The sequence below is a fragment of the Rattus norvegicus genome, chromosome 2, assembly GCF_021556685.1.
Source record: "Rattus norvegicus strain SHRSP/BbbUtx chromosome 2, alternate assembly SHRSP_T2T, whole genome shotgun sequence".
Taxonomy (NCBI): Eukaryota; Metazoa; Chordata; class Mammalia; order Rodentia; family Muridae; genus Rattus; species Rattus norvegicus.
The window spans coordinates 184,919,904-184,931,424 of NC_141535.1; the positions used below are offsets into that span (position 1 = coordinate 184,919,904).

The 11,521-nt window shown below is 46.5% G+C and overlaps 1 protein-coding gene across 2 annotated transcripts in view; it reads right to left on the bottom strand.

Annotated features, from left to right (window-relative positions):
• The window catches only part of Prune1 (prune exopolyphosphatase 1), a 28,839-nt gene extending 17,570 nt beyond the window's left edge, over positions 1-11,269 (bottom strand). The window contains exon 1 of one of the 2 annotated variants that reach the window (XM_087624089.1): positions 10,975-11,227. In XM_087624089.1, coding sequence (XP_087480215.1) covers positions 10,975-11,013 — 39 coding nt within the window. In that variant the 5' untranslated portion in view covers positions 11,014-11,227. 2 annotated transcript variants of the gene reach the window in all.
• Between the last annotated feature and the right edge of the window lie 252 nt (positions 11,270-11,521).

Sequence of the window (11,521 nt, forward strand, 5' to 3'; positions counted from 1 at the left end):
TTACAGCAAAACCCTATCTCAAAAAACTGTAACGCTGCCACCCCCACCCCCACCTATTGTGTGTGTGCATGGAGATCAGAGGATGACCTGAGGGGGTAGGTTCTCTCCTTCCACCATGTGGATTCCAGGTATCAAATTCAGGTCATCCGGCTTGAATGAGACAAAACAAGGCGCAGAGGTCAGTGCAAGGTTCCTTTGCTCCAACACTGTTATTGTGAGCTGGCTAGCCTGTGATATAGGGGCTGTCCAGCAAGTTACAGAACATTTTGACAGGATCTCTTCCTCTGCCTAGTAGATGCAGATAGCACTGCAGTCATATCAATCAAAACCCGTCTCCACACTTGATAAAGCGCCCCAATGACGACTACCAGGTTACACGAAGGAGGCAGCAAGGTGGAGCCACTGTGGCTCCTTGTCAGGGAAATCTGCAAGGCACAGAGGTTAGTAAACTAGGAAAGGGGTCAGAAGACTAAGATATAGCAGGGGCCATGCATTATCAAGTAATGCAACATTAGCAAATAATTCAGGGGAAACCTACGGGAACTGTCCTTATTTATGTGGCCTTCCTTCTTCTACCAGAACAGTGTAGACATCTAAGGGTATTCTCTGACACAGGCAGCTTTGTCCTTTAAGATTTATTTCTTTCACGTGTACGGGTGTTTTGTCTGATTATGTATGTGCACCATGTGCGTGCCTGGTGCATGCAGAGGTCGTAAGGCGGCATTAGAACCTCGGCAACTGAAGTGACAGATGATGTGAGCAGCCAGGAGGGAGAGCACTGCAAGCCAAACTAAGGTCCTCCACAAGAGCAGCCAGTGTTCCCAATTGTGAGCCATCTCTCCAGCCCTTCATCTGCAGCTACTGAACAGGCTGCTGCTTTTGTTCCAGTGCCAGAAACTGAACCCATGCATGCCAGGCAAGTGCTCTACACTGAGCTATAAGCTCTATTCCCATGATGGGCTTCTTTTTCCAATCATTCTCTTTCCCATTTCTTATTCGTAAAAGAGTAAAGATTGTTTGTCAGGTCTCAGGGGCAGAGGATCCCTAAAGGAAGTTTGCTCTCAAGATCTGCCCATGCCGTTTCTCCAGGCCCATTTAAGGGTATGGAACCCTTGAGCCAGAGAATTGGCTTAGCAAGTGACGGTGCCTGCTGCCAAGCCTAAAGACCTGAATTCAATCCCCAGGTCTCATATGCTGGAAGGAGAATCAATTCTGATTCCTACAACTTATCCTCTGACCTCAACATGTGTGCCACAACACAGACACAGAAAATAACTAATTACTTTCTGAAGAGCACGGACCCCTTGTCTGGGGTGGTGGTGGTTCATGCCTGGAATCCCAGCACTAAGAAGCTTGAAGATGGAGAATCCCAAGGCTGAAGCCAGTCTGCATTACACAGAGTTATAGGCCCACCTGCACTGCAGAGCAAAACCCCGCTCCAGAAAGATGAAGTATGAGGTGATGTAGTGGTGCAGGCCTGTAACCTCACTCCCCTCAGCGGGTAGAGGCAGAAGGACCAGACATCTCCATTGCACTGTATTTTTGAAGCCAGCATGTGCTGTGTAAGGCTCTTGCCTCAGAAGCCAAAGAAGCAATTAAGCAATACCACACATCAGGACTAGAGACATGGCTTAGGTAACAGAGTGCTTGCCTTCCACACAAGAAGTCCTGGTCCGCTAACACGACACTGTGAGCCAGGGGCAGCCACACATGCCACCCAGATATGAGTGTGGAAGAGGGTCAGTTCAGCTACAAAGCAATTTCAAGGTCAGCCTAGGCTACATGAGACCCTGTGTCAAATACATTAATCAAATTAAAGGAGCCAGGTGGTGATGGTGGCAGACACCTTTATTCCTAGCACTCAGGAGGCAGAGCCAGGATGATTTCTGTGAGTTCAAAGCCAGTCTGTTCTACAAAATAAGTTCTAGGATAGCCAGGGCTACAGAGAAACCCCCGTCTCAAAAACAAACAAACAAACAAACAAACAAACAAACAGAAAACAGCTGGGTGTAGCAGCACATGACTTTGATCCCAGCACTTGGGAGGCAGAGGCTGGAAGACTTCTGAGTTCAGGGACAGACTGGTCCACAGGTGAGACCCTGTCCCCAAGGGGAAAAACAAATCAACAAAACCCCAGGTGTGTGAAATGAAAATGTCTGAATGACAGACAGGCCAACTAACCTGATCCAAGGGTTGTGCACTGTGTCTGTGTACAGTGTGGACCCAGAAGGATCAAAGAGCTCCACAGGAGGGCTCATCTCTTTCAACGCTTTTAAAAGTCATTTTTGGAGATTCTGGTTTTGCTTTCTTGTATGTCTGTGCACCCCTTGTGTGCGTCGTGTGAGATCAGAGAGAGTTGTACGTCTTGGAACTGGAGTTACATACTGTTGTTAGCCACTACTGAGTGCTTGGGTGCTGGTAACTGAGCCAGGGACCTCTGGAAGAGGAGCTGGTATTCTTAACCACTGAGCCATCTCTCCAGCCTCAATTTCTTTTCCTTTTTTTTAATTTATATTTTGGTAATGTTTTGTTGTTTTGGGTTTTTGTTTTTTTTTTTTTTTTTTTTTTAAGATGGGAGTCTTGCTTCAAAAGCAGAATCATCCCATCCTGCCTTAGCTTGCCTAATGCTGGAATTGCATAGGTAGACAACCACGCCTGGCAACAGAAACTTTTTTTTTTTTTTTTTTTTGGAGCTGGGGACCGAACCCAGGGCCTTGTGCTTGCTAGGCAAGCGCTCTACCACTGAGCTAAATCTCCAACCCCGGAAACTCTTTGAATGTATGTGAGCACACTGTAGCTGTCCTCAGACACCAAAGGAGGGCATCGGATCTCATTACAGATGGTTGTGAGCCACCATGTGGTTGCTGGGATTTGAACCCAGGACCTCTGGGAAAGCAGTCAGTGCTCTTAACCACTGAGCTCTCTCCAGTCCAGTCTCTTGCAATAAGAGGATTCTATACCCAAGACCCCAGTCACATGACATAATATCTCCTTTGACTCCTCCTGAGACTAGGGAAGGTCCCTGTCTCCCGGACACCAAGGACTGTCCAAGATGGTTGTGGACCAAAGTGACAGGAAAACCGGAAAGAAGTGGCTCAGAGATAACTGGCTCCCTGAAGCAGGAAGGGTGTAAACACTGCGGGCCATGTGTTCCAGCTGAAGGGACGGGGAAGAGGACCAGAGAAAGGCTGAGCGAGGAGTTCGAGGAAGGTCTCAGAGAGCCTTTCCACATCCCTGTAACAGTGCAGCTGAATCATGGCCAGTCATATCCCCCCAGTGGAGGAGAGGGACCAAAGCCACTTCACAGCGTGAAGGGAAGAGAAGAGGTCTCCATTGCAAGACAAGCATCAAGCTCTGTGCTCAGCCAAGGCCAGTAGCAGATGGCATGAACGCTTTGTCACTGGGCAGTCCTGGACCGGGGGTGACCAAAGACACGCAGCCTTCTCTTCCTTCCCACCCCCATCAGCACCACCCTCCGTTGCCCAGGCACCCCCCCAAAACCATAGTGTGTGCGCCCTGTGAGGCCCTCTTTGCACTATTCGCTACAGAACACCATCTGGACAATCACAGACTAGGACTGAGTCCAACACTGCTTCTTACTTCATATGGGGTCCTGGTTCCTATATAAATCGAGGGCAGGGCTGGCAAGATGGCCCAGTGGGCACAGGCTGCCAGTCTTGACACCCGAGTTCAGTCTCTAAGACCAATGTGGTGGGAAGAGTTGGGAAACTTGCCAAGCTGTTCTCTGACCTTCACAGATGTGCTGCTGCACGCTCCCCGCCCCCACCCCCACAAAGTGCATAAATAAATGTTAAGAATTTTTATTTAATGGGCTAGGGAGATGGTTCATGTATTGTTCTTGAAGAGGAACATAAGTTTAGCTCTTGGGCACTACATTGGGTGGTCAGGGTATCCTAAGCCCCCTTCTTACTTCTGGGGGCATCTCTATTCACATGCATATTCCCACACATAGATACACACGTATACATATAATTTAAAATAAATTTTTTGAGACAGGGTTTCTGTGTAACCCTGGCTGTCCTAGAACTTGCTCTGTTGATCAGACTGACCTTGAACTCACAGAGATCCACCTCCCTCCCCTCTGCCTCAGAGTGCTGGGACTCAGAGTGCTTGTGCCATAACACCCAGATAACTTTTTTAATGAGGACAAATTGGGCATGTCAGTGCATTCCCTTAATCCCAGCCCTCGGGGAGCTGAGGTCAGTCTGGACTACACAATGAGTTCCAAGACAACCCAGACTACTATAAGACCCTGGCCTCAAAAACCCAGAGGAAGATACACTGTAACTTGTTTCATGCCTTGCATGATTACAAGAGGCATCACCTAAGAGCCTTTTGTGTAAATGAAGCGCCCTCTCCCTCTTCTTCCTCTGCGCCTCCCTGACTAACCACACTGGTGCCACCCTCTAGAAAGATCCTCTCCCTCTCTAGCTTCCTGCAGCAGCAGCAGTTCTCAAGAGAGATGATTCCTTAAGGGGCTCCATACCCTTCCATGAATGTGTGCCCCCTAATTCATAACGCAGGTCCAAACCGGAAGATCTTTTAGAGTGGAAAGAGCACTCTTCATGACTCTGCTCCAGAAAGTGGAGACTCCTGTGGGCATGGCTGCCCCCACTTAGAAGACACTGTCCTTTTCGTTTAGGAAATATATGTAACTCTCACCTCCAACCCACCGCTCTACTGGCTGAATACACAGGCCAAACAGTGTCTGTTTTCTAACCAGGGGAGGAGGTCAGGAAAAATACAGCTAAACTTAGCAGCAGGAGAAACTTGAGCTGCCAAGGGAAGAAACAGAATCTGAGAGCCATGAGAAACAAACTTTTTTTTTTAAAGACAGGATTTAGCTATGCTGATCTGGCTGGCCTTGACCTCTCAAGAGATCTGCATGCTTCTGCCTGGGATCAAAGGTATGTGCCACCAAACCTACCTACTATCACTGCATCCCAGGTAGCCTTGAACTCCTGTTAATTTCCTGCTTCTGCCTCCCAAGTGCTATGATTACAGCATGTACCAACATGCCTAGTTTGTTTAGAGATAGTCTATCTATGTAGCCATGGCTATCCTAGAATTTGATATGTACACCAAGCTGGCCTTTAATTCATAGAGACCCTCCAGGCTAGTACTAAAGGTGTGAGTTACCACCTCCAGCCAAAAAACTTTCTAAAAGAAAGAAAGGGACAGGTTATGGCTCGTTGGGTAAAGATGTACGCTGTCCATCCTGGAGAACTGAGTTCAATCACTGGGACCCACATGGTGGAGCATTAAACTGTTCTATGACCTCCACGTGTGCACTGTGGCATATGAGTATATGAACACACAATAAATGCACACACAATAAATGAGTGTAATATAAACACAAATCTAAAGGAGGGAGGGAGTTTGGATACTCAGTGATAAAGAATTCTTGTTGTAGCTGGGCACGATGGCAAATGCCGTTAATCCCAGCACTTCAAAGGCAGAGGCAAGCAGATCTCTGTGAGTTCAAGGCCAGCTGGGTCTAGGTATATGGAGAAAGTGCAAATGCGTGTGCGAGCTTGCAGAGGACCCCAGTCTGGTTTCCAATAGCTACAGAGTGGCTCACAACCATCTCGTAACATTCATTTCAGAGGGCCTGACACCTTCTAACCTCTAGGGATCAGGCATGCATGTGATGTCCATACATACATACAAGAAAAACACTCATACACATAAAATATAAATCTAAAATAATTGTCTTTAAAGGAGGAGGAGGACCCAGTAGTTGAAATAATATATCCTGAAGTGTCTTGTTTGTTTGTTTGATGGCCTGGATGGCAGACAGGAAGAGGGTTTAGGGGTAAAAAAAAAAAAAAAAAACACACTTCCCCTTCTGAGGATGACTATGTTCGATCTTGACTCTGCCTATTGCTAATGAAAAACGTGAGGCCTCTGATTAAAGGGCAAGTTGCCATCCCCTCCTGACTAGTGTCATGCCTGAGAACTGTACCTTTGCTCCTAGCTCTGCCTGAAATGTAGCCCCACCCCAAAGGAAGAGTTTTTTCCTACCCAAGTACAAGATGAGTCACTAGGAATAGGAGCTCATGTAAAAACAAAAACAAACAGGGGGGATGGCAGAGGAGGGATAACATCTGAAATGTAAATACATAAACTATCCAAGAAAAAAAAATGAAAAGAAAACAGGTTTTCCTTTCCCCTCTTTCCCTTGTTTATTTTTGGTTTTGTTTTTGAGACAAGGTTTCACCCCTAACTCCTTTCTGGTTTTTGTTTTTGTTTTTTTCTAAGACAGGGGGTTTCTTCGTGTAGCCCTGGCTGTTCTAGAATTCGTTCTATATACCTGGCCTCACCTGCCTCTGCCTAGGATGGAGTGATGAGATTAAAGGTGTGTGTCACCAGTGCCAGGCACTTTCTGGTCTTTTTTTACACAGCCCAGGTCTAGGAACCTGTTCTGTAGCCCAGGCTACCCCTTACCTTGGGATCTTTCCATCTCAACTTTAGTCACTTAGCCCAGCTATGTAGATGTCCTTTCAGTGAACACACTATTGTCATGCGGTAAAGACTACAGAAAAGTTTTCTGGTGTCACATGCTAAAAATAAGGTACTGCAGAACTGGCTACAATCCATTATCCCTGTCCTGTGTAAAAGCCAAGCATTCATGACTCCCACAGACGTCATTTAAAGGTGTGTCTGTCTGAATCTGGTTTCTCTTTATGGAGGCACACGTGAGGGTAATCTGGCTGAGACATCTGTCATCTTATTGATCACCAAGGATTCTGCTGATCCACCCTGCTAGGCCAGTGTCCAACTTTCTCCTTCACTGTCCCACGTACATTCCTCCTGAAGGAGGCACTAGTCCCGAAGAGGACAACCTTCTCTATCAAGACTGCCTTTGGTTGGGGCTGGGGATTTAGCTCAGTGGTAGAGCGCTTGCCTAGGAAGCGCAAGGCCCTGGGTTCGGTCCCCAGCTCCGGAAAAAAAGAACCAAAAAAAAAAAAAAAAAAAAAAAGACTGCCTTTGGTCAGGGAATATGCAGCTCTGCACTCCTCTGCTGGATGCTCCAAACAAGCTCTTGTTTGTTTGAAACAGGATCTCTCTATGTAGCCCTTGACATCCTGGAATTTGCTATGTAGACCAGGCTGCGATTCTCTATACAAGAATCACTGACAGGAGACTGGAGAGATAGCTCAGCAGTTCTTAGCACCCACATGGCTGGTTCACAACGGCTTGTAATTCCAGCTCCAGGGGACTTAATAAACCCCCTTCTGAACTCTAAGGGTGAATGTGGCAGACACTCACACACACACACACACACACACACACACACACACACACACACACATCTTTTAAAAAAAGTCTATCTTTTACACTTCATATCTGTTTTGGGCTTTAATGTTTTCCTTATATATTTCTATAATTAACGAAGAATTAAAATTACTGGCATACCCCAGCATACTGCTGCTATTGGCTTCTCAGCTAACATGTTCAACTTACTCCCTGCCTAGTGAGGCTGTAGGGTGAGAAGATTCTAAGACTCAGTCACCTTTAGGAGGAAGTTCACCAAGGTTCCAGGTTCACAAAGGAACTAGATTTTGCACCTTGGAGGAGGAGTGTGAAGAACTGGGATAGGGTAATGCTGGAAAAGTCCAATTCTTGCCAAACTTGATGTATGGTAAGTGCCCTGTCATCTGTGGGAATGGGTGTGTGTGGAGGGTAAACAAGGAACGAAGATCCCTGCTTCTCGGCGAGTTTTCAGGTCCCAGAGCTTCTCACTAAACACTGCAGACAGCACTTAGAATAGCACTCTACATTAGAGGTAGGAGACACAGTAGCATTTGCTGCTCTTCCTGAGGCCAGAAATTCTGTTCCCAGGACCCAAGTCAGGTGGCTCAACTGCCTGTATATCAAAATCCAGGCATCCTCTTTTGGTTTCCTCAGATACATGCATGTGTGGACATACACATACACATACACATACACATACACATACACATACACATACACATACACATACACATACACTCAGGCAGTCAGTCAGTCAGACAGTCAGACAGACACGGGCACCATGTGGTTTCTGGGAATTGAACTCAGGACCTCTGGAAGAGCAGCCAGTTAGTTCTCTTAGTCAATGAGCCACCTCTCCAGCCTTCACATTTTTTTTTCTTTAAGACTTATTTTTGAAGGTTTTGGGAAAATTTTTTTTTAATTTTTAAATTATTTGTTTATGAATGTGTGACTGCAGGTGCCTTCAGAGATTGGAGACCCCCACATTCCCCTGGAGCTGAAATTATGGGAGGTTGTGAGCAATCCAGTATAGGTGCTTGAAATAGAATTTGGTCCTTTGCAAGAACAGTAAAGCCCTTTTAAGGGATGAGCCATCTTTTTAGCCCCTAAGTAATTGTGTGTGTGTGTGTGTGTGTGTGTGTGTGTGTGTGTGTGTGAAGATGAAAAACCCATTTTTTAAAAAAAATTTATTTATTATGTATATACCACCAATCTGCCTGCATATATGTCTGCACACCAAAAGAGGGCATCAGATCCCATTATAGATGGTTGTGAGCCACTGTGTGGTTGCTGGGAATTGGACTCAGGACCTCTGGAAGAGCAGAAAGAATGGGAGAAGCGGACAGGATGAGATGGTTCAGCAGAAACATGCATTTGTTACCTCACCCTGAATTCAAATTGAGAATATTCGTTCAGCCACACAGCTGAATCTACAGCAGACTTAGGTGACTTTCAGGGTCTGTTAAGGAACAATTTATTATGTAGAGGATTTGTTCTATTTTTGTTGTTGTCTTTGAGGGTGTGTGTGTGTGTGTGTGTGTGTGTGTGTGTGTGTGTGTATGTGTTTTGTTGTTATTGTTTTTTTTTTCCAAGCTCAAACAAAATAACGGAAATTTGATTGCTGGGAAGACGTGCTTGGTGGAAGAGAGCGGGGTGAAAGTCTCCTCTGACCTCCACATGTTCTACTGCATGGATGTGGTTCCCAACACTCCACTAAATAAATAAATAAATAAATAAATAAATAAATAAATAAATGTTCAACAATTTGTTCAGAGTCACAGAAATGTCTCAGAGCTTAGTATTTCATACTGATCTTACAAAGGACTTACTTAGCACCCACATCTGGTGACCCACAACCACCTGCAACTCCAGTTCCAGAGAATCCAGTGTCCTCTTCTACAGTCCACGGGCACCGAGCTTAAATGTACAAATACCTACACACACATAAAACAATAGCAAAAAACATTTTCAAGGGCTTTTAATCCCAGCACTTGGAAGGCAGAGGCAGGTAGATCTCTGAGTTGAGACTGGTCTGATCTACATAGTTCCAAGCCAGCCATGGCTACTACATAGTGAGACCCGGTCTCATAGAAATAAAGTAAAATAATAAAAAAGATAGCCAAGCTGGGCATCGCTGGAGAATCCTATAATCATAACACCTAGAAAGCAGAAACAGAAGGACTAGAAGTTCAAGCTCAACCTCAGCTACATTGGGACATCAAGACCAGCCTGGGCTATATAAGACCATCTCGAAAACAAACACACTATAAAGTAAACTATGTAGACCTTAGGCAAAGTGTGATGCCACACAATTCTCAACTAGCATCTGGTGGGTGGAGACAGGAGAAGCCCACAAGAAAAGTAGTAACCAATGAGAACTGGTTCAAACTGCTCTATGTACAACCGCCACCCCAGCATGGTGGTTCTTTTTCCTCAGGGGGGGTATGAAGAGAGGGTCTCACCATGGCACCCAGGCCTGTCCCAACCTAGTAGGTAGCCCAGGCTGCACTTTAGCTAATAACCCTTTTGCCTCAACCTACCCAGGGCTAAGATTACAGATTTGCAGCACCATGCCTGGCCAGATATTTTTCAAAGGGAAAATTTTAGTGTAGCTGGCATCAAGTTGAACCTCACCCTAAATTCAAATTGAGAATATCCGTTTGTCCAAGAAGCTGAATCTACAGCAGACTGACGTGACTTTCAGGGTCTGTTAAAGAACAGAGTCTATTGCCCAGAGGACTGGTTTGTTCTATTTTTGTTGTTGTTTTTAAGGGATTTTTGGTTTTGATTTTTGTCTTCCAGCCCAGAGCTGGCCTGAACTGGTAAATCCTCAGCCTCCTCCCAAGTGTTGGGACTAGAAGCATGTGGCTACAACACCGAGCTAAGTTATTTTAAAGGAAGATATCTGTCTACGTTTCTTCAGGGGCAGAGAAACTCACAGTAGGGGCCAAGTGACTTGGAGCCTCTAATGGGGATAGCGACCTAATGCTGCGCAGCCTGTCAACACAGCTGGGTGAGTCCAGCGGGCTCAGGAAACACCAAAAATAAGCTACAAAGAATTCAGGGCCGTGCTTATGGTTTAGATTCCAAACACACTTTGTGTTTATCTCTTACCAAGAAGGGGGTATTTTTACGTGTGTGTGTGTGTGTGTGTGTGTGTGTGTGTGTACACGCGCGTGCATTAAGACTAAAGGAGAACGCTGGAAGCAAAGGAATGTAAGTTGTGGGTCAACATATATCCTGATGCATTATTCTGTATGTCTAGCATAAAACCAGAGGTTTAAAGTAAAACACCACGACCGCCTCTACCTAGAAAAAAAAAGGCAAGTCGCCATTCAGAGGCAGTAAAGCCGTGCACAGGTGCCCTCCGCTCCCAGAGGTTTACCTGGAGGCCAGAGGGCTGAAGTCGGGCTTGCGGGAGGGAAACTGAGGGGCGGGGAGAGAAGGACAGACACACCTCGCCGGGCGCGGCTGTCGGCTGTCGCACAGGTCCCGCTTAAGGACCCGACTCAAGCGAACGAAGATTCCTTTCTCCAGGCTCTCCCGCCCATGGGCGAAGGGTTTGGTCCTCCAGCTCTCCCGCGTTCACCTCTGTGATCCCTCCACACCGACTGTCCGGGCTCCCCAGATCCCACACCTTCGTCCTTCCCCGACCCCACGCTGCATTCCTTTCGGTCACGGACTGAGACCCGTTACCTGCAAAGCGGCTCGACAGTCCTGCAAGTAGTCCTCCATGGTGAAGCCGGAGGTGTGCCGTAGCCCCTCAGCGAGGAGAGGTAACTCGGCCGAATGTACCCCGCCCCAGACTCAGGGTCTAGAGCCGAGAGTCAAGGGGCGGGACTCGAACCCGCCACTAAAGGGTTCTGCCTCCGAACCCAGGAGGAAGTGCGTAATCCGGCACTCCGGGAGTCCGGCGTTACCCCTCCCCCAGCGGCGGAGGCTGGGTTCTGAGCCCAAAGGCTCATGGGAGGTCAAGGAGGAGCATATCGCGGTGCCTCCTGGGAAATGTAGTCCAAAAGATCGTGGCTTTTCACCACCACCACCACCAAGTTTGCAGTTTTCTGAGTGCTATGACATACAAATTGTGTATGTGTCACAATAACTCGCCTTTATGGCATCTGAATTTGCAGATAGGACAAAGTATAGTATCTTTTCATATATCACACCGAACATCTGTTTGAGATTAATGTAAATTAATCTCTTAATTTTTTTTTAATACAAATTCTTGTTATGTAGCCCAAGT